Source organism: Pseudorasbora parva, chromosome 7, assembly GCF_024679245.1.
Source record: "Pseudorasbora parva isolate DD20220531a chromosome 7, ASM2467924v1, whole genome shotgun sequence".
NCBI classification, from domain to species: Eukaryota; Metazoa; Chordata; class Actinopteri; order Cypriniformes; family Gobionidae; genus Pseudorasbora; species Pseudorasbora parva.
Window position 1 is genome coordinate 31816287 of NC_090178.1, and position 22665 is coordinate 31838951.

General features: G+C 36.8%; 1 protein-coding gene across 5 annotated transcripts; it reads left to right on the forward strand.

Moving 5' to 3' along the window:
* The first annotated feature begins 53 nt into the window (after positions 1-53).
* hacl1 (2-hydroxyacyl-CoA lyase 1) lies at positions 54-22644 on the forward strand. Of its 5 annotated transcripts, none has more exons than XR_010906468.1 (19): positions 54-216; positions 1215-1319; positions 1424-1464; positions 1600-1680; positions 1774-1846; positions 2103-2180; positions 3975-4069; positions 5823-5935; positions 6037-6172; positions 6261-6366; positions 8251-8334; positions 11003-11104; positions 11241-11395; positions 13227-13385; positions 13523-13630; positions 14424-14610; positions 19137-19216; positions 21127-21162; positions 22348-22644. XR_010906468.1 is itself a non-coding variant. In XM_067449067.1 (19 exons), exons 1-17 carry the CDS (start codon positions 166-168, stop codon positions 19167-19169), a joined length of 1707 nt encoding a protein of 568 aa, XP_067305168.1. In that variant the 5' UTR covers positions 54-165; the 3' UTR covers positions 19170-19177; positions 21127-21162; positions 22348-22644. The 5 variants fall into 5 exon arrangements, 4 of the variants coding, with proteins under 4 accessions (XP_067305168.1, XP_067305165.1, XP_067305167.1 ...); XM_067449067.1 differs by having other exon boundaries at positions 19137-19177; XM_067449064.1 differs by lacking the exon at positions 21127-21162.
* Positions 22645-22665: the final 21 nt, after the last annotated feature.

Here is a 22665-nt window from a genome sequence, read left to right on the forward strand (position 1 = left end):
CGTAGACGTCAATGGGGTCGCTGTGTCCATTTCTTTTACTGTCTATGATTTTTGCTTTAATATAACCACCGAAGAAGACAGAGCAGCTGCAGCAGGAAAGAAGCTGGAAAGAAGAGCAGTTTGATATCTGTATTTGAGTGAAATGAGTGTGTTGTGAAGGTGATTATGGATGAGGTGACTGGAGCTCAGCTGATCGCTGCGGCGCTCAAATCTCAGGTCTGTTGTTTAGTTGCCGGATGCTTTTCAAAAAGTGTAGTTAAATGAAATAATCTTGCAAAGTAGGCTATCTATTCAAAACCTTTGTCCATAGCACCTAGTCATAAACTTGTATTTTATTTACATTGTTGTTGTTATTCTTTGCAACAATGTTCTTTGCATCGCCTGCTGTACTATTGAACTTGGACAGTGTGTCAAAGGTTCCGCGCATGCGCAATAGAGCTGTGTGTTAAACCGTGATACAAACACTAAACCAGGCATTGAGCTAAATATGTATATTAATATTTGTTTGTAATTCACTGTGTGTTCAAAAATGATTAGATAAAAGAAAGAAAGAAATCCGTGACAACTACAGTAGCCTGAATCAGGGGCTTCAAACTTTTAGATGTCACAGACACCCAAATATGAGCATTGTGAAAGATTAATTGAAATTAAACAATTTGATTAAAAATTAAATAAATCATATTTTAATGATGTGGGTCACAACCCTTTCCTAGTGTAGAATTACTATTTATTTATTATAGAGTGTGTGTATTTGTTTCATTTATTAATTTGAATCAGTTTTATTTACTTATTTTAATCAGCTTATTTTAATCAGATTTATTAAATTAATCAATTATTTTTTTGTTATTTATTTAAATCATTCAATATTTTATTATTTACATGTTTTACTCCAGTGTATGCTTATTTGTTTATTATTTTAAATAATTTTATGTTTTCAGTTTTTTTGTTCTGGCAAGTTTAGTTGTTTGTTTTTTTTATTTAATTTTTGTATTTTTTTAAAAAAATAAAATAATTTTTTTACACTGTTTTCTCTTAACTTTTCAATAGTCCCTCTCTTGTGGCTTGTTCACCCTGACCCCAGTTTGAAAACCCCTGGCCTAAATGCACTACTTCTTTTATTGTGCCTTGGATTCCCAGAAATCATTTTAATATTAAAACGAATATTCAATATGTCTATTAGGTATGTCTTTTCTTATATTTAACTTTATTTGTAGAATGTGGAGTACATGTTTGGCATTGTTGGGGTGCCTATCATCGAGGTGGCCATGGCCGCCCAAGCAGCGGGCATCAAGTACGTGGGCATGCGCAATGAACAAGCAGTAAGGCAGTCCGTCTTTCCACTTTTATTTTAAACGTGTCCTTATCTTATTACAATGAAGACTGTCTGGGTCTGTGTTTACATGCATCTTCTATCTCCTAACAGGCCTGCTATGCTGCGTCTGCTATTGGGTATTTGACAGGATGGTATGAATAAGGACAATTCATTTCTTCAAATTCAAATTCATTTTTTTCAAATTCAATTCAAATTCTTTTTTTCAATTCATTTCTTCTTCTTTTTTTCTCATACTGTTTTGCTGAAGATTAATTTATTTTCCTTAGGCCAGCTGTGTGCCTGGTGGTGTCTGGACCTGGGTTGATTCATGCTCTTGGAGGAATGGCCAATGCTAACATGAACTGCTGGTAGCTCCCACACTGCCGAATTAACTTAAAATGAAAGGGAATTGACCTCAAATGGGCCATTTTTATCTTTTCTTCTCTTCTTTGAAATTACAGGCCTGTCATTGTCATTGGTGGCTCATCTGATAGGAACCAAGAAACCACAGGAGCATTTCAGGAGTTCCCTCAGGTACGGTCGATGGGATATGTTTGCCTTGGTATCTAAGTATTTATAGTGATTTGATACACTAAGCAACTGATAAACAGCATTTGGTGACTGATAAATGAAACATGCTCTGTCGGTACATTCAAAAATTCAGTCAATAATTAGAGATTCATCTCATATTTTTATATGCGCTTAATGTGTTCCTGTCTAAAACAGTCATTTGTATTTATTTTCTAGTGTCTCTTTCACCGCTGATATTCTTTTTCTTGTTTCTCATCAGGTTGAAGCTTGTCGTTTGTATAGCAAGTTTTCTGCTCGAGCAAGCAGCCTTGAGATGATACCAGCTGTAGTTGAAAAAGTAAATTGTGAATCTCTGTTTTATGAATTATAGTCCACGTCTATCAGCTTTGAGCCCATCTATATGATATTAACAAAAAACATGCTTAGATACTTGCCAACATGATCTCCTGGCACTGCACATATATAGCACAAGTTCATGCTCTTATTTGGCGTGCTCTTGCTTTGCAAAAGTAATCTTTTACGTGCATCTGGTATGCAGAATTTATATTATATATTTTGTATCAAATGCATGCAGAAAGTGCTTATGTACTCTAAAAAACTGAATAAAGTGTACATGGATTTCTACATTTAAAGAGCATGCAAAATGAAAGCATGAATTTGTGCTATAGAATATAGATACACGGTACAAGGAGATTGGGCTCATTCTAGCAGATATACATTTTTGAAATTAATCTCTTTTTTTAGCAATTTTACAAATTTAAAATTCTAAAATCTGAAAAAATGCTATAGTAGTGTACACTCACCTAAATGATTATTAGGAACACCATACTAATACTGTGTTTGACCCCCTTTCACCTTCAGAACTGCCTTAATTCTACATGGCATTGATTCAACAAGGAGCTGAAAGCATTCTTTAGAAATGTTGGCCCATATTGATAGGATAACATCTTGCAGTTGATGGAGATTTGTGGGATGCACATCCAGGGCACGAAGCTCTCATTCCACCACATCCCAAAGATGCTCTATTGGGTTGAGATTTGGTGACTATGGGGGCCATTTTAGTAGAGTGAACTCATTGACAAGTTCAAGAAAGCTTCATTCGAACTTTGTGACATGGTGCATTATTCTGCTGGAAGTAGCCATCAGAGGATGGGAACATGGTGGTCATAAAGGGATGGACATGGTCAGAAACAATGTTCAGGTATGCTGTGGCATTTAAACAATGCCCAATTGGCACTCAGGGGCCTAAAGTGTGCCAAGGAAGCATCCCCCACACCATTACACCACTACCACCACCAGCCTGCACAGTGGTAACAAGGCATGATGGATCCATGTTCTCATTCTGTTTATGAATGTCTCAACAGAAATCGAGACTCATCAGACAAGGCAACATTTTTCCAGTCTTCCAACTGACTGTCCAATTTTAGTGAGCTTGTGCAAATTGTAGCCTCTTTTTCCTACTTGTAGTGGAGATGAGTGGTACCCGGTGAGGTCTTCTGCTGTTGTAGCCCATCCGCCTCAAGGTTGTGCATGTTGTGGCTTCACAAATGCTTTGCTGATTACCTTGGTTGTAACGAGTGTCAACCGAGTTGACACTCAGTCAAAGTTGCTCTTGTATCAGCTTGAATCAGTCGGCCCATTCTCCTCTGACCTCTAACATCAACAAGGCATTTTCACCCACAGGACTACCACATACTGGATGTTTTTCCCTTTTATTGTGTGTGAAAATCCCAGTAACTGAGCAGATTTTGAAATACTCAGACCAGCCTGTCTGGCACCAACAACAATGCAACGCAGCTCAAAATTGCTTAAATCACCTTTCTGTCCCATTCTGACATTCAGTTTGGAGTTCAGGAGACTGTCTTGACCAGGACCACACCCCTAAATGCATTGAAGCAACTGCAATGTGATTGGTTGATTAGATAATTGCATTAATGAGAAATTGAACAGGTGTTCCTAATAATCCTTTAGGTGAGTGTATATAAATTATATATATATAAATAATACAAAAATAGCCCTGCCCTAAGTTTGTCAAACATTTCATGGGGTCCTGAAATTAAATGGTTTTAATGTAGGTGAAATATACGATGTACAATGTTCTGCAGTTAATGTTCTGTTTGTGTTTTTTTAGGCTGTAAGGAGCAGCATTTACGGCCGTCCAGGAGCGTGTTACATAGACATAGCTGGAGACATGGTGAATGCCAAAATAGACCGGACCAGTGTCAGGTGAGCTTAATCATAGCAATGATGAGCTTCTTAAAGGGGACCTGTTATGCAAAATTCACTTTTATTTGGTGTTTGAACATGAATGTGTGTCGGCAATGACCCTATGATGTTAATAATCAACCCACTCCTTTTTTATTCCCCATAAATCATAAACAATGTCTCAGAATAAGCCATTTGCAGTTTCTATGTAATGTGATATCACATCGTACGGACCCTACCCACGAGTGCTGATGGAGTCTGCCTTCACTTTAAAGGACAACTCCGGTGAGAAATGAACCTAGGGGTAATTAAGATGGTTACCAAGTAGATCGTTCTCTGGGATGCGTTTTCATGGAAATCGAATGCAAAGAGTTTTATCTCTAAAAACAGATTAGCTTATAGCGCTTGTCTATGGGGCACAGGGTAGACACAGGGTGGTAAAATGAAATTGCTTGTTAATACCACTAACAAGGCTCAAAATAGCCTCACACTAACACGGTAGCATAATGAGGGTCCCTACATGCAAACCGAAGCATTGAGAACTTTGTATGTGTCCAAACAGTTTACTGTTTACCAAGAAGATACTTTATAAACACAATGCATTACGCGTTCACCGACAGGTGCCATCTTGGAAAACAGTCTCATCGAATCGATCCACGAGCGCTGTTCTAAGTGAGCTGGTCGATAGGAATTAAGTTTGTGAAATGTAATAACATGGACATTTTTTTTTTTTATTGATTTATTTTCTCTGTTGCGCTCAGTGCTTTCTTCCGGAAACAACGGACCAAATGAGATTCCAAGTCACAGTTCATCACTTAGAACAGCGCTCGTGGCTCGACGATTTGAGACTGTTTTCCAAGGTGGCGTCTGTCGGTGAATGCGTAATGCACTGTGTTTATAAAGTATATTCTTTTTAAACTGTTTGTACACTTACAAACTTCTCAATGCTTTGGTTTGCATGTAAAGACCCTCATTATGCTGCCGTGTTAGTGTCAGGCTATTTTGAGCCTTGTTAGTCGTATTAACTAGCAATTTAATTTTATTACCCGGTGCCCCATAGACTAGTGTTATAAGCTAATCTGTTTTTAGAGATACAACTCTTTACATTCAATTTCCATGAAAACGCATCACAGAGAACGATCTAGTCTGTAACCATCTGTTAATTACCCCTAGGTTCATTTCTCACCGGAGTTGTCCTTTTATACACAAATCTAAAATGTGATTTCTTTACTTGCTGTTTATGTTCACAGACATAACTGACTGTGTTTATGTGAAATTAGTGTGTTCATAACCTTGTGTGTATTTGACAGATTAAGCGCAATAAGATGTGAAAGAGAACTTATTTTAATACTCACGGGACACGCCGTCTGATAGACAGCTTTCCGTGCGTATGCTTTGGATGGGTGCGCTCAGAAAACCATATATCACAAATTTAGACCGATATGGCTTTGAAACGCATGATGAAGAACTCTAATGTCACATGAGCGTGACCACGATAAAGATTATAATAAAAATCAAACAGACGTTTAGTTTTTGGCAGAGTATCGGAGAGCTGAACAGGCTCCGCCCTTCTGTGTGGGGAGTAGCAGCTCAATACAAGATACATGCATGATTCAAAAATGGGGCATTATAGGTCACCATTCAAAAATGGGGAGATATGTCACCTTTGACTAACCGTAGTTTATGATGTGATGATCACTTATTAATGATTTTTCTTTTGCATCTTGAAATATGCACAGTCGCATTGCTTTACATGTTCTCAATTTTTCTTTAGGTCTGATTCCTGTTGTCCTGCTCCTCCAGTGAGTCAGGCTGACAGCAGGGAGATCACACAGGCTGTCCGGCTGCTCAAATTGGCTCAGAGGCCTCTGATTATCGTGGGCAAAGGTGAACTGATTGCTGAATGACCTAGATGTTTGAGCATCTTCCAACCTAGGCTAAATGGAAGCAATGATGTGCATGCAGTGTTGAGCTGTGATCTGGTGCAGGTGCGGCATATGCTAGAGCAGAGAAAGAGGTCAGGGAGCTGGTGGAGGTGACTGGAATCCCCTTCCTTCCCACACCTATGGGGAAAGGAGTACTGCCGGATGACCACTCCAACTGTGTTGCTGCAGCCCGGTCCAGGTATGTGTGTGTATGAGTCTAAATGATCTTCTATCCAAATCTCTTTTTAGAGGAACTGAAGGATATGATGGCCATCTCTCTGTTCTAGAGCTCTATTGCAGGCTGATGTTGTAGTGTTGCTGGGTGCCAGACTCAACTGGATCCTGCACTTTGGTTTCCCACCAAGATTCAGTCCAGATGTGAAGATCATTCAGGTTAGTTGTGTGAGGGTTGGTTTGTGAGAAAAAAAAGATTGCTCTAGCTGCTAGGACTGTCGTACAAGGTACGATTTATTTACAGCACCAAAGATATACACAAAAGTCCACAAGTGATGGCATGAAGATATATACAGTGTAAACTCCAAAATCAAAAATACAAAGTGTCAAAGAAACAACAAACTGGAAAATATACACTACCAGTTAAAAATGTGAGAGTGGTAAGATTTTAAAAATGTTTTTAAAGAAGTCTCTTCTGGTCACCAAGGCTGCATTTATGAAAATGAAATTTTATTAAAATGTAAAATAACTGTTTTCTATTTGAATGTATTTTAAAATATAATTTATTCCTGTGAAGGCAAAGCTGAATTTTCTGCATAATTACTCCAGTTTTCACAAGATTATTCTAATATTATGATTTGCTTCTCACAAAACATTTATGATTATTATCAATATTAAGTTCTGTGTAAAACTTTTTTTAGGATTCTTTGATGAATAGAAAGTTTAAAAGAACAGTATTTATCTGAAATAGAAAGCTTTTCTACAAATCCTCAAGTTCAAGTTCAATATTATTTATATAGCACATTTCCCACAGCCCCCAGGCTGACCAAAGTGCTTTACAGAAGGTCAAGAATAGCATACATACATAAAAATAAAACCAAAACAGAGTAAAAAAATAAAAAGCACTACTTTTAAAAGTCAAACACATCAGGGTAATCAGTCCGCTAAAGAAAATAGAAAAGTTTACAGTTAACAGTGACTTAAAAATAGACAGGGTAGGGGCCAGCCTGGTCTCTAATGGCAGGGTATTCCAGAATCGAGGCCCTGCTACCGCAAATGCACGCTCACCTCTACGCTTCAGTCTAGCGCGTGGAACGACCAGCAAAGCATGATCATAAGAACGGAGTCTTCTGGAAGGAGTATAGGAGTGAAGGAGTTCAGATAGATAGATGGGCGCTTTGTTATGAAGGGATTTATAGACGAAGAGGAGAATTTTAAAATCTATTCTCTGACAAATCGGCAGCCAATGAAGTGATCTAAGAATAGGAGTGACATGTTCATATTTACGACGCTTTAAAAGAAATCTGGCAGCAGCATTTTGGACAAGCTGAAGTCGTGCAATTTGAGATTTAGATATACCGCAATATAAAGAATTGCAGTAATCTAGACGCGATGTAACAAACGCATGAACAGCCATTTCTAGAGTTTTCGGGGAGAGAAAGAGAAATCCTCCTCATTCTCACCAGCTCAGACTACCTGATCCACTTGGTCAACTGTAGCAAACGCTACACAATGGCAAGGGTAAATATTGGTTTAGTTCAGCCATGTTTGAACTAGAAACTGATTCAGAAAAAGAGAAAGAGGAAATTATACAGGGTCATCTACAAGTCAATGTATCAGAATTGTGATGCGTTTTATGTAAAGCTCTTTATGTACAGACACATAACCGTAATTGATACGATTAGCCTTTGGCTTGACTACATTATCAAACAGCTAATGGTGTATTGTTAGTACTACACAAACCATGTTCCTGTTTGCCATTTTAGATTCAGACAGCTGCCTTCTAAAAATCTGCATCTGATTTAAACTTAGAAACAATTTGAACATCATAGAAAGTCAGTGGAGAAAAGCACGCCACACATTGAAGGATTGGTTACATGTTTGTGACGGTAGGAAACAGGGGAGACTTCAATCCATGTTTGTGAGACTGTTATTGTTACACTGCAGTTTTAAGGAGAAAATACTCAGGAATGGAAGTATGAATTTACACATGGTATATCTGAAAGCATATTAAAAACATTAACACATAAACAACATTAAACACTTGATTTTCACCACAGGGAGTCTTTAAGATGACTAAATGGTGGTTGTGAATTTGTTCAGGTGGATCTATGTGCTGAGGAGTTGAGTAATAATGTGAGGGCCGCATCTGCTCTGCTTGGAGACATAAGGGCTGTGGTCAGCCAGGTAAATTACAATATCACCTCAGCCATCTTACATAAAGCACAATTTTAGGTTTTGCACCCTTATCTGAATCATGACATCCTATACTCTCAGGAAAAAAGGTACAAAAAGTGCCAAAAGTGGAAGGCAGACATATTAGTACCTAAGTGGTACATATTAGAAATTAGGATTTTATTAAATGCGCCCTAGAATGATTTGAAACAATATGTTAAATTGTTCTCTGATATCTACATAGAGGTTATTTTGGCTTATTTAAGGGCAAAAATTGTCCAGATACAGTTTTACAGGTCCATTTACAACCCTATAAATTGTCTTAGGATGTAATGCTCTGTTTTTGCCTCATTTGGAAGAGTCATTAATATTAATGTTGAGCTCTGCTCTGATTGGCTTATTTCAGCAGCTCACAGCAGTTCAGTAAAGTGGCTTGTGAGTCCTGACCGACCTGACAGAACACAGACCGGCTGAATGACACTTTAAGCAGAACATCTCAAATGGAGATTGATAAAATGCAGCCTACTTGTTTATTGGTGTTTTCAGATCATCCAGAGAAACAGCTTGCGTGCTTCCGGTTGCCAGATTTCAGTCATTAAATCCCCCAAACAGAGCTTTTCAGTGAAAAGAAACTTGTATACTTTTTTAGTATACAAAAAAGTTGAAAAAAATAGGTGTTTTACCTAAACATGTCCAATCTGGCACCCATATGCACGCAAGTTCTCGCTCTCACGCGCGGATGATCTGAAAACCCCAATAAAACTTTGTCATTAGACACATTATTTAGTTTGGTATGGCACTCGGTGTTTCCTATTGTTACTGTACTAGCATCTTGGGTTATCTAGACCAGTGGTTCTCAACCTTTTTTCAGTGACGTACCCCTGTAAAATATTTTTTCAGCCAAGTACCCCCTTACCAGCGAAAAGTTTTTTTTTTTTTTTTTTAAATGACTTAAAACAGAGCACTGCCATCCGTGTCTGGTTTATTAAACTTTTGAACGGATAAACACATACAAAATTTTAACATTTGGAATTTTTTTTATCTATTTCGAACATTTTAGATGATAACAATCCATGACTAAATTTATTGCAAATATTTATCATCACTAAATTTAGTGATTCAAACTAATGTATTGAAAACAGTGACCATAATTCTGAAATGGAAACTGGGGACATTTCCTATTTCAGTTGTCAAAATATCACTAAAATCTCATTTGTTGTTGTATTTTAGTTACAAAATGGGGACAATAATTTTTTTAATGTTTTTTGCTGTTGTGGAGTCCCTATATTATTATTTACATTAATAATCACTATGATTCAGTTTGATTATTAGGATTTTTGGTCTGGATTTAATACAATAAAAAACAAACAAACAATTTAAAACAGTTAAGCTATTAACCATTGTAAATAAGCAGTTTAAAACAATATTGTAACATGACTTAACAAAAACACATTACAAAAATAAAACAATCATGATAAATAAAACTATTCAAATATATTGCATAATTGTATTTAAGTTTAGCCTGTACTATATAAATTACTGTTTTTACTTCAAAAGTTTTCTTATGTTTATGCTTGAAAATAATTATTTCTATCCTTAATTGGTCATGTTATTTTGCATTTTAGGCTTATTTTAAGTAAGTATATGTATTCTGCACATGTAACTTTACTGTATTTAAGTTATATTTCAGAGGTATGATAATCACTGCGTTATGACTGCGGAACTTTTCAGGGCAAATCAATCTGCACCTTTTTGAGGCGCTGTTATAAAGTACATACAAACAATATTACATTACATTAAAAGCCAATAGTTAGTATGTTACTACCTTGAAAGCGAAAACGAGGTTTCTTTTGATATTTGACGATAATGGGGCTCTGTCTGCTCTCAACGTTCTTCATGAACCATGACTGTTGACATTTTTTTATCTGTGGGAAGGGTAGAAAAGTCTCCTGCACAGCCTGGAACATGAAGTGTGTCCATGAGAGAAGTTTGTTTATCTGCAGTCCCAGTTACTGTCATTTCTGCCTGACAATGCACATGTTTGGACAGATGCAAATGTTGGGGGTGTGCAAATAAATGATCCCCAACGCTTGCGTCACTGTTGGGTTTATGTTGAGAAGTACTTTTTTGTCCCTGGTGTTTTTGTTTTACGGGATTTACATAAGAAATAGGAGGCAATGGTGTTTGAGACTCACAGTATGTGATGTCCATGTACTGAACTCTTATTATTTCACCATGGCATGGTTAATTAAATTTTTCATTCTAGGGCACCTAACTTAGGATTTAGGAATCATTTGGAATTTGGAAAAAGAGTATGTTTTCTATAGACTCTGTGAGAGACTCCCACTTTTCTAGTGCAATCCAGCATGTTTTGATGCATTTATATACTTTTAGTTTGACTTTTTTAGTTTATTTTCTGACTCTTAATATAAAAATGTGTAGCATTTTTAATATACTTATAAGGCTTCTCTATATAAAGAACCTCTGTTTTTATTGTAATGTCTTTGCCTGTGAAATTAGGGACAGTTTGTCCACTATTACAGAATACTAAATCAGTGTTGATGGGTATAAATGGATGGCCAAATCTGTTTGTGCGCTAATTTTTGCAGTTTAATATGATTGAAAAGCATGTTTTCCATGAATTGGCGCCTTAAATCATCTTTTTCTACTTGGCTTAAAGCTGCTGGAGACTGTAAGGTCAGAGTCCTGGAGATTTCGTTCTGATTCACAGTGGTGGGCGGCACTGAGGGACAAAATGACTGCCAATGCTCACATATCAAAGGTGAGCTTGTGTGCCAGTAACACACTTGAAGAACAATGAAAACTGCTTTTAATTAATCATTCAGCTTTCTGTAAACATGTCAATGTGAATTTAGCATTTATAGTATTAAATGAACCATTTTTATTGTGTTCCACAGACTCTTGCTCTCCAGTCCACTCTGCCCATGAACTACTACACAGCATTCCACCATATTTCTGAGCTCCTGCCCAAAGACTGCATCATAGTGAGTGAGGGAGCGAACACAATGGACATCGGCCGTACCATGCTGCTCAATCACCTCCCACGACACAGGTGAGAGACATTTTCTGCCCCCCTGTTCACAGCTATACAAGTCAGATGATACTCTCTTTATTTCAGTTTATCCCTAGATCAGTATTCACTCTATAGCTGTCCAAATCTAGATCTTGAAATGATCAACAGTGAATATTTCTTTGTGAATTATAAACATACAAAAACAGAGTACAGAAAAAACAATGTGCTCTGATTGTCATGACAGGCAAATTTTAAGATGCTCTGATTTGACATTTCAAATACGGAAATAGTTTGTCTGTGATGGATGTGGGGAGGAAGAAAAAAACCCAATAACCAAAACAAGCAAGTACAAGCCTCCCCAATATTCATAACCTACCATGGTTAATGGAAACATAGAATCAGGCTATTAATTAATTGTATACATTGTGCATTCAGAGCTCTTATAAGCTCTGAGTTCCCATATGATAGATAACTGAAGCCCGGTTTATAATTGTGCGTTTTGCTCACCAGCGCACTCCAAAAGTGTGATAAGATTTGCGCGAGAGCAACATATGTTCCTGATGTTGTTGATAAAATGCTAATTCTATTGAGAATTTACTGCTTTAAAACACTATGGAGAAAGTCGAACATGACCTAGAACAGCCACATGAACTAAAAAGACGAATGAGATGAAAAGAGGAGACGGTTGTAACTATAGTTTCTAAATGTGTGTTGGTGTTTTTCATTACAAATGCTATAGATATAAAAAAATAAAGAAAAAGGTTAACATTGGCCTTAGCATTGTACTGAGGAGTCACCAATGGTCGTACCTTATTATTGTAACAAATGCTATAGTTAAACAATTGCAAGCGCTTTGTTACTTTTTCATAAGGCCAAGTATACGTTACAATCAAGAGGAGCTTCTTGAATTAAAAAAAGTAAAATATGTGTTCTGCTAAATAATGACATAGACTAGGTAAACCTGGCTTTCAGATATTCCAAAAGATAACAGAAAGACCATATTCAATATAAGAAAATTTGAAGTAGTTAGTTTGGCTTATCATAGCATTTTAATTAAGACAATTCTGTCAAACTAGTAAGTTTTTAGGTGCTTAAATAAAATACAATTACATCATAACATTAACATGTTAACTAGGCTATTAATTTTTTGCAGTTATGTTATCAACGCATGTGTGGATGATACCACAAAAGATCATTTTGTAAAATTAAACAAACAAACAAATGAATAAATCTCATGCGGGACCATCCCCCGGGACCCTGCTAGGCGGTTTACACTTCAAAATTAGCCGTATAGACCAAATCCACAATTTGTACCAGGCTGTAAACATGTTTTTTCTGCTGTAAAGTTGGGAATTTTAACATGGGGCTCAATGAGATTCTGCTCCCTTCTGGATCCTGTCCCTTGTGGCCAGTCGATTAATTGCAGTTTAAGTTACTTCCGTATTGGCTTCAACAGAAACTGGGGGAGATTGCCGCTTGGTAACGACTAACATAAGACAGCTACTTTTCTTAGTTTAGATCACAAAAACAGCATTAGTTGTTTAGATTAAAAAAAAAAACTTTTATGTTTGAATCATAAAAAAACTACTTTTGTTGTTTAAATCACAAGAAAAACACTTGATCATTCAAAAAAACTTTTGTCATGTTTAAATCACAAACACATATTTTATTATGTTGATCATGAGAAAACAACTTTTGCAATATGACATATTACATAAATGCCGTATGACATATTTACTCCTGTAAGTTTTTTTTTTTATTATCTTTTTCTGGGAAGGAAATGTAAAGAATACAGAGACTAGGTAGCTCTATAAAATGTTGAGTTGTATTGTAATGTTATCCAGAGCAGTAATCTGAGTGTCTTGGACAGGTTAGATGCAGGCACTTTTGGCACTATGGGGGTGGGTCCAGGCTTTGCCATTGCCGCAGCAGTTTTGGAGCAGACGCAAAAGAGCGCTCAGAGAGTGGTGTGTGTAGAGGGAGACAGCGCTTTCGGTTTCTCTGGAATGGAGGTGGAGACCATGTGCAGGTGAAATATACATCATGATGCCTCATTCTAATCATTATTTATCTACAGGATGTTTGTGTGATGTGCATACTTTTAGAATGGTTCTGTTTGCTCTGCCTCACCATAATTCTGAAATACTCGCTTTTAATTCTGAATAGGTATAAGCTGCCTATAATCATCATAGTAATTAACAACAATGGCATCTACAGTGGAGTGGATCCAGAAACATGGAAGGAGATGGAACAGATGGGAGACATGACCACCATGTGAGTATTGAGCCTAAGGAATGTTCTGTGTTGCTTCTAAAGCAGAGTTGCCTACATTCTTTACTACAACGGTTCACTAGATCAAGGGCTGTGGACTGTGGCTGTGGAAGTAAATGTTATATTATGTAATATTAATTTACAGTCTCTACATTTTAGTGCAAATTAAAAACTAATTTAAACAAATTATGAAATTATGATATTCTTTAATGGCTTGAGAGGTATGGTGTAATATCAAAAAAAATAGTCCAATCAATCACGGGTCGATGAGAAAAAAATCATTGTGTTTGTTTGATAAAGACTGACTGGGGAGCTTAAGATCAATAAATATGCAAATCTTATCCAATCCTAGCCATGGGAGTTTACTACCAAGTCTCTAGTGCTGCACGCCCATCAAAACTCAGCGTTTTGGAGAAAGCCTCAAAACCAGTGTAGAAAATAGCCTATTACTTATTAGTTATGATGTTTTAGAATGTAAAAACCCTACAAACATCATTAGTTGACCTCAGACAACAGTATAAAAAAATAAAAAAGCCAGTTCATTACACCTTTAATGTATTTTATTTAGTTAATTTAGCTTATTTGCTGTCAATAAGCTTTATTTCTATTGAACAGCAGGTATCAAATGGTGGTTATAAGACTGACCTGTGTGTGTGTGTGTGTGTGTGTGTGTGTGTGTGTGTGTGTGTGTGTGTGTGTGTGTGTGTGTGTGTGTGTGTGTGTGTGTGTGTGTGTGTGTGTGTGTGTGTGTGTGTGTGTGTGTGTGTGTGTGTGTGTGTGTGTGTGTGTGTCTTAGTGCACCTCCAGTGACACTGCTACCAGAGGCACGTTACGAGCAGGTGATGAGTGCGTTTGGGGGTCGTGGGTATCTGGTTCGATCGGTGGAGGAACTCCGCAGTGCACTACAGGAGAGTCTGAAAAACACAGAGATGCCCAGCCTAATCAACGTACTCATAGACCCGGCCTCAGACCGCAAACAACAGGTACTGTACACACACGCAGTCTTACATTTGAGTTATATCAGTTGGAATATCATTAAGAAAGGAATAATTGATGCAGCAGAGTGGGCGTTACACCTCAGGTGTGCATTATTTTCTAATAATAATTTAAATTTGTTAGGTTTTCTACTTGAAATGCTTGTGTGTATGACTTTCTTGGACATGAATTTCTTACACATATCATACCACGCCTCAATTGCTAGTTCCAAAATGTAATTTTAGAGTTAGTAACAGAGGCTTGAGCCACTGATGGCAGGTTAATGCAGTTATTAGAGAGGAGAGCGAAAGAGAGCGAGAGAGACTGACTTTACAAACCCTTTATTTTACATTATTAAAAAATACATTAACACCTAATTAAAATCACATTAACATTACCACCAAATAAATATATTAAATTGTATTCTTACAAACCCAATTCAAAAAACATTTTTGAATAAATCACATCACCAATTAAAAACCAACCCTCCAAACTCACTCACTGTAACCAGTGCTTCCTTCACACCCCATCTCCATTGAAAGAGAAGAACATTATCAATGTGTTTGAGACAGAGAGAGAGAGAGAGAGAGAGAGAGAGAGACAGAGAGAGAGATTAAGGTGTGTGAGTCTATGCGCCTCTCCAGGGTCCCCGCGGAGTCTTAAAAAGTCTTAAAAAGTATTAAATTTCAGAATCAAAATATAAGGCCTTAAAAAGTCTTAAATTCGCGGAAGCATTGCGTTCTAGGTCTTAAATAGTCTTAATTTTCCTACGTCCATGTAACGCAACCTCATTGAAACGCTCTCACCTCCCGCAGCACGCGCGCACGTGTGTGTGTGTGTGTGTTTGTTCCGTGGTGTTTGTAGTTCTTTCTTTCGCTAGACCAACTATTGTTCGCTCTATTACAACTACAAATTAGGCAAGCATGCCACGTGTATTGCAGCCAATCACCTTTCGTGTTATTGGCACGAGCCTCTTTCTGATCGTATCCCACAGACGCATAAAACAGATTTTATTCTTCAGCTGAGTCTGACGGTTCTTGCAGTTCCGCGATCGTGAACGCGAATCTTTCTCACCATCTTGCATAATGACAACATAAAAGTATAATATACTCGATTGCACTAAATAGAGTTAATAACAGTGATAACGCCGAACTCCGATGTCAGGCTGTGTGTGTTTGCTGCCTGTCAGCGCTCGCGCGAGTGTATTGAATGTGTTATTTTTAGGCTCATTAGCCTAACGTTACTCTTGAACGATCAAATATACACATTATGCATATGTCTATATCCTGATTTGAGTTGAAACGTTTGGGAACTGCCAGTAAGTACTGGATCTGGGCATTAAGCTCACAAAGTGAAAGCAAACTAATATAACTTAACAACAACACAAACGGGGAAACAGCACTTACACTTAAAGGAACACTCAAACTTTTTTAGAAATCGGGCTTATTCTACTTTGCTACATTTAGATATGTGGGGAAATGCATTTTAAGCTAAGCTAGCGGCGACCCTGCCAAACTAAAACAATGCATGCACTGAGACAAATGCATTTGTCAAAATATCTAAATGGGGTTTATCCAAAAGAAGTTGAATAAGCCCTATTTCTAAAAACAGTGGAGTGTTCCTCTTTGTATGCATCTTAATGTTGTATTTATTTGTCCTATTGTCATTTGTTTATAAGTATATATTTTATTACTGACCGATTACTTGATTACGTAATTACAACGTTTTACTTATATTAAGCAATTGCTTATTGCTGTGGTTTACTTTTAAGATGTTGGTCATATTTCCCACCCCAAGCGATCGTGTTATTAAAGATAGATATGCACTACTGGAACAGCCTTTTGTGTCTTTGTAATATGCCTACCAAACAAGATTCATGCATTTTGTTAGTTTTATTGCCATGTGTGATCATTGTGCATCTAACATAATAATATGGTTAATGTTGCATCCTAATTATGAAAAAATAAAAATGTATGAAAGTGACCACCACAAAAAAATTATATATATATATATATATATTAGGGCTGGGTATCGATTCAGATGTTCAGATTCGATTCGATTTTGATTCACAAGTCCTCAAATCGATTCAATTTCGATTCTCAATTCGATTTTCGATTCAACTCAAATGAATATAGATTTAATAAATACTATAGGTATTTATAAAAAAGAACAGTGAACATAAATGGGTAATTAAAAAGAAATGAAGAGCCACAATCATATATGTTAAACTTTTTATTTTAGGTACACCTGAGTACATTAAAACAGAACGCAACTCTATATTTCAAATCCATACAATTGTTAAATACAATTTTGATGCAACTTTATTTAAAAAATTTATCTGAGAAGTATTTTATGGATGTTTTGATTTATTTATTCTAAAACATAAAAAGCTAGGATATTGGATGTTTTTTTTATAGAAATTTTCAGTACACGACAAGCTTTTCTTGCAATTTTGCTGCTCATGTGTGCAAATTTACTTTTCATACATGAGAAATGCGTTCATTATTTTTTTAGTCTATGGGTGAGTAGTTGTCGTGGTAACGGACAACAATACCTGTGGACTAACTATTATTAGAGGAAATCTGTTTATAATATAAGCTAATAGGGTTTGAATTATTGATCCTGGGCTGTATATGGACTATAATTTGAATATGTCTATAATGGCTAACGTACGTGCTTAAGTGACTGCTCAAGTTTGATCCTAATGCAAGGCAAGCATTCGCGTGTATGTAATTATTTTTAGCAGTTGTGTGATTGGCTGTGTGTGTGTGTGTGTGTGTGTGTGTGTGTGTGTGTGCGCGCTCGGCTGTGTGAGTGTTGTCACATAAAATGGTTCCGCAGATTTTTAGTATTACTACAGCATTTTACCTCAGCTTTATAAAAGTCGACAACGCACCGGAAGCTGCCATTTAAACACTGAATGGATAAATGATGTGCGCCTGTTGCTCCTTTGTAAGATCACGCAAGGCAAATGGGTGACATCTAGTGGAGAAGACTAGTAATTAGATTTCAATGTTAGCGGAAATAAATATTTTAAAAAATCGATTCATGGCATTTGAGAATTGATTCTGAATCGACCAGATTTTAAAAACCGATTAATCGAAAAATCGAATTTTTTTTTGCCCAGTCCTAATATATATATGCTAATCCTGGTGGGATTGAGCTATGAATAATAAGTTCACTAATACTTTGTTCAATTTAAAATAAATTAAATAATATAAGTTTAAGTAATTGAGTGATTCTGGATTTCTTATGCATGTTTTTTTATTGCGCAATATAGGTCTTAAATTTTATTCATAATGGTCTTAAAAAGGTCTTAAAAAGTCTTAAATTTGACTTGGTAAAACCTGCAGATACCCTGCTCTCAAAAGTGTTTGGCAACAGCGTCTCTACTAATAGCAAAACTGTAAGTTTATATGCTTCAAAAACAGCGCCATTATTACATTGCTGGTGAGAAATGTCATGTAGCTTTTAAGTTGCTGAACTGTTAAAAAATGTACTGATAAAATCATCAATTACACGTTCCTGTTCGAGTGTGTGTGTGTGGGAGAAAGTATGTGCTTTTGGTACATAGTAAAACTTACACGAACATTGAAAAAACATGGAAATAAATTGCCATTTTTACCCTATTGTTTAATATATTTTCTTGGTCAGTGTCATTGTGGGTTTTGGTTCTTTTGGTGTTGTTGGCTGTAAGGACCTTTTGAAATAAATGAAATCATTTGACAAAGTGATATTGACATGTAATGCGGTCAAGACCTTCCTGGAATGTCTTGGTTACTGATGTAACCCTCGTTCTCTGAAGGAGGGAACAGAGACGTGACGTCGATACTGACGTTTTGGGGACCCATGCGAGACCCCCAATACTTTTTTGTCAGTATCAACGTAACTTTGAATGTGACTGACTGAATGGGAAATACTTTAACCGTGTGTTTCCCTGAAAATAATTGCATAGCTTAGAATGTTCATCAGCCAATCAGATTTAAGAATTTACAGCCCCATAGCATAACAATTTATATAAAGACCAATTCAGTTGTATATTCTTGCACAGGGAAACCACAGAATTTAAGTCATTGGAAATGGGGTAGTGTGGTGTTGTTGGACCTTTGACATGTACAGCATGCCTGTTAAGTGTTCATAACATCACAAGGCTTGTCGTAACCTTAAATTTCAACACTAACGCACTCTTTATATCCCTCTCCCCCTCTCACATACACACACCTCAAATATAGCTGACCTTTCTATTCTTGAAAGTTATGGGACCCCATTATTGAAAGTTGTGACCTTCTTTGTTGTGTGTGTATCCTGGCAACCACACACAGATGTATTGAAGGATTGGGTGTCATAGCGAGCTGGAACACTGCAACTCTCTCACACCGACACTCAAAGGGCTTCCCCAACAATGAATGGAAACTTTCTAGTGTTACAATAGGGTTTAGAAGTAAACAGGATCCACTTCAGTGGAGTTTATTCATGTGTAAACTTTTGTTGCCTTTAATGTTCATATCATAATGAGACTGTGTTTATCTCCTAGGAGTTTCCCTGGCTGACACGGTCAAATCTTTGACATCTGAGGTATCAGATGTCGGATCACACTTTCTTACACTACATTTGGTCAGTTTTCTGTAGGTGGCACCATTTCCTATAAAAAGAACCAAATGTATCATTTTACATGATCTCAGTCTCTACTGACTGAAATGAATTCCCATAGATTCCAGTTCATTTGGTAAATACTTAAAATAAATATTTTATAGAAATATAATTTACCTCAGGTCGGTCCAAATCTGTTTGACTTTGTTTTTTGTGGAACCCTAAAATTTTCCAGCAGTTCTTTCTTTCTTCAATCCAAGAAATTAGTTCCATCGCTCTGAAGTCAATGGTTTATTTTTTATGGGTTTTTGGTCAAATGTCTGAAATAAGGTCTGTGGTCAAAATAAGCTCAAGAAACGATTTTATTCTACAACATATACCTGACTCATGCTCTCACTCTATACTCATGCTCTTGCAAACTATATTTTAACTCAAACTTTCCAACTTGTAGATTTTAAATCAAGAATTTGGGGTGATGATGTTAAAGTCATGTGGCTGTGGTGGTATAGTTCATTTAAAGGGATAGTTTACCCAAAAACTAAAATGTTGTCGTCATTTACTCAAGTTGTGCCAAACCTGAATGCATTTCTTTGTTCTGCTAAACACAAAAGAAGATATTTTAAAGACTGTTAGTAACCGGACATTTGACGGTAGCCGTTGACTTCTGTCAATGGTGCCCCACAACTCTTTAGTTATTGACATTCTTTAAAATATCATCTTTTGTGTTGAACAGAAGAAATAAACTCTTACATTTTTGGAACAACTTGAGTAAATGATGACAGAATTTGCATGTTTTGGTGAACTATTAGGCCGGAGACACACTGCAAGCGTGGCGTTTCTGCTGCGTGTCAGCCGCGGGGCGGCTGCGCAGCGTTTTCTCTGTCTTTGCACACCAGAAGCGTGTCTGAAGCGGCGCTGCTGCTGCTGGGAAGCCCTATACTTCATGTTAAATATAAATATATTGCCTATTGATACAGCAAAGACAACGTCGGCAGTAGCCTATTGACCATACATATATTTGGCATTGATGGCAAAATAGGCTACAGAATATTTCGTTCTGTATTGACAGGTTTAATATTTCAAAACGATAATTATGTTGTTTTTTGTTATTACAAGTAGGCCTATATCTGCATATGTTAACCTAAAGACTTTCACACATGAAAATGTCATTTATTAATATGTATTCGTGTCAAAATGGCATATAAACTCCTTTTCCTATGCAGTTTTGCCTAGAAACGCTTCCAACACGCTCGCGTGTCGCGTGAAAAATAGGCGACTCTTCTATTTGAAGCATGCACGCGTTTTCCGCGCGGCTCGGACCGCGCGTGAGCCGCGCGGCTGATGCAGGCAGTATGCAAGCGCTAACCGGTTAATATGGGAGCCGAAATAAAAACGGACACGCCACGCAGCCGAGACGCTCACGACACGCTTGCAGTGTGTCCCCGGCCTTACTTTAAAGCCTACATTTAGCTTTTTTTTTTGCTGCTGATTGTATGTAGGCTTCAAAATGGCGATGTACAAAATATATGTAAGAATCAAACTTGTTGTTCACAAAGCATATTTTCTGGCATAATCCAAAAACCAATGAAAAATTTCTAATGACTTTTGTTGAGGGAACCAGGCAGGGTGATGCTACAGAACATTCCAGGTTGGCATACTAAAAAGTGCACTTCACTGTGACCATGTCTGTCAAACTCCCAGAAAAAGCACAATAAAAGTGATTCATATGATTTATGCAAGTCTTCTAAAGTTATATTACATCTTTATGTGAGGAATAATCTCATATTTAAGTCACTATTTGCTTATAATATTCATGTCTTGCATCTAGCCCAAATAGTTTTATTTCTATGTATAGCTTCACAGTCGTGGTCATGAACTATGAACTGTCATTCTATAAAAGAACAGTAGGAAAATATATTTTTTTGTTCCACCAGAGAAAGAAAGTCATACAAGTTTGGAATGACATGAGGGTGAGTAAATGATGACAGAATTTTTGTGTGAACTTTTACTTTTTAAAGAGAAAATGTTACATCATAATGTCCAATAACAAATGAAGTGTCATACGCTAGTTAAAGGATTAGTTCACTTAAAAATGAAAATTTCCTGATATTTTACTCACCCCCATCTCATCCAAGATGTTCATGTCTTTCTTTCTTCAGTCGAAAAGAAAATACGTTTTTTGAAGAAAACATTTCAGGATTTTTCTTCAGATAATGAACTTCAATGGCAAGCAACGGGTTGATGGTCCAAATCAATGCAGTTTCAAAGGGCTTCAGAGGCTCTGTGCGATCCCAGCTGAAGAATAGGCTCTTATCTAGTGAAACGCTCTGTCATTTTCAAAAAGATTTCAAAATTAATATACTTTTTGACCTCGAATGCTCACCTTGTGATGCTCTGCGCTCGCCAGTGATTTGCGCAATCACGTCAAAAATGGCACACTAGATGTAGGCCGAAGCACCGCCCCGTGTTTACAAAGCGCACATACGAAGACTAATACAAACGGCCAATAACAAAAATAAATAGGTAAATGTCGGGTGATGTTAAAGGTGAAGATGGAGTGTTTTTGGTAAAGGGCATGTATTTGTCCTCGCACGTTCGCTTGGGCGGTAGGCAACTTCCACCTACGTATTGTGATGTTTTCGACGTGATTGCACAATAAGAGCAGCGCAAGATGAGCAATTTAGGTTAAAAGTATATACTTCTTTTTTTTATTATTATTATTCTTTTTTTTTATAATGAGCAGTCGTTTCCCAAGACCCTATTACTCATCTGGGAAGCCCTTCGAACCCCTTTGAAACTTAAAATATTTTCTTTTCGACTGAAGAAAGAAAGACATGAACATCCTGGATGAGATGGGGGTGAGTAAAATATCAGTAAATATTCATTTTCAAGTGAACTAATCCTTAAATACAATGTCTGTTTGATTATTTACTTTAACTTTTTTCAAATCATTGAATAAAAAAAGTTTTTTTCAAATCAAACTTTTTTCAAATCATTGAAGAATAAAAGTTTATTCCCTCTGTATTTTTTGAGTATTTTAACCTCTGATCTCAGGTCAGTGTTGTGTGCACTGCTCCTGAGGGCTTCTGTTTAAGCTCATCTCAGTCTCTGGTTAATTGAGGTATTCCTGCCCTCGTCCTTTGCTCTTTACTTAGGTGCTTTATCAAAGAGTGAGAGAGTTTCTCCTCCTCGGCCTGGGCAGATCACACCATTTTTAGGTGTGGAAATGTTTCCAACTATTTTACAGCATATAAAAGACAATTTTCACAGCCAAATGTGTAAAGGTGAGAATGTTCACATTATAAAAGCCTTATAATTTAGCTAATATTGTATTTAAAAAAATAGTGATTTAAAAAATGTTTTCTAATAACTTGTGATAAGAAATTATGAATGTAATTTGATGTTCTTTGAAGGATTTTGTTGGAAAATTAAAATGCGATTTATGAAAAGTCTTCTCTGCCTGTCTTTCTCTC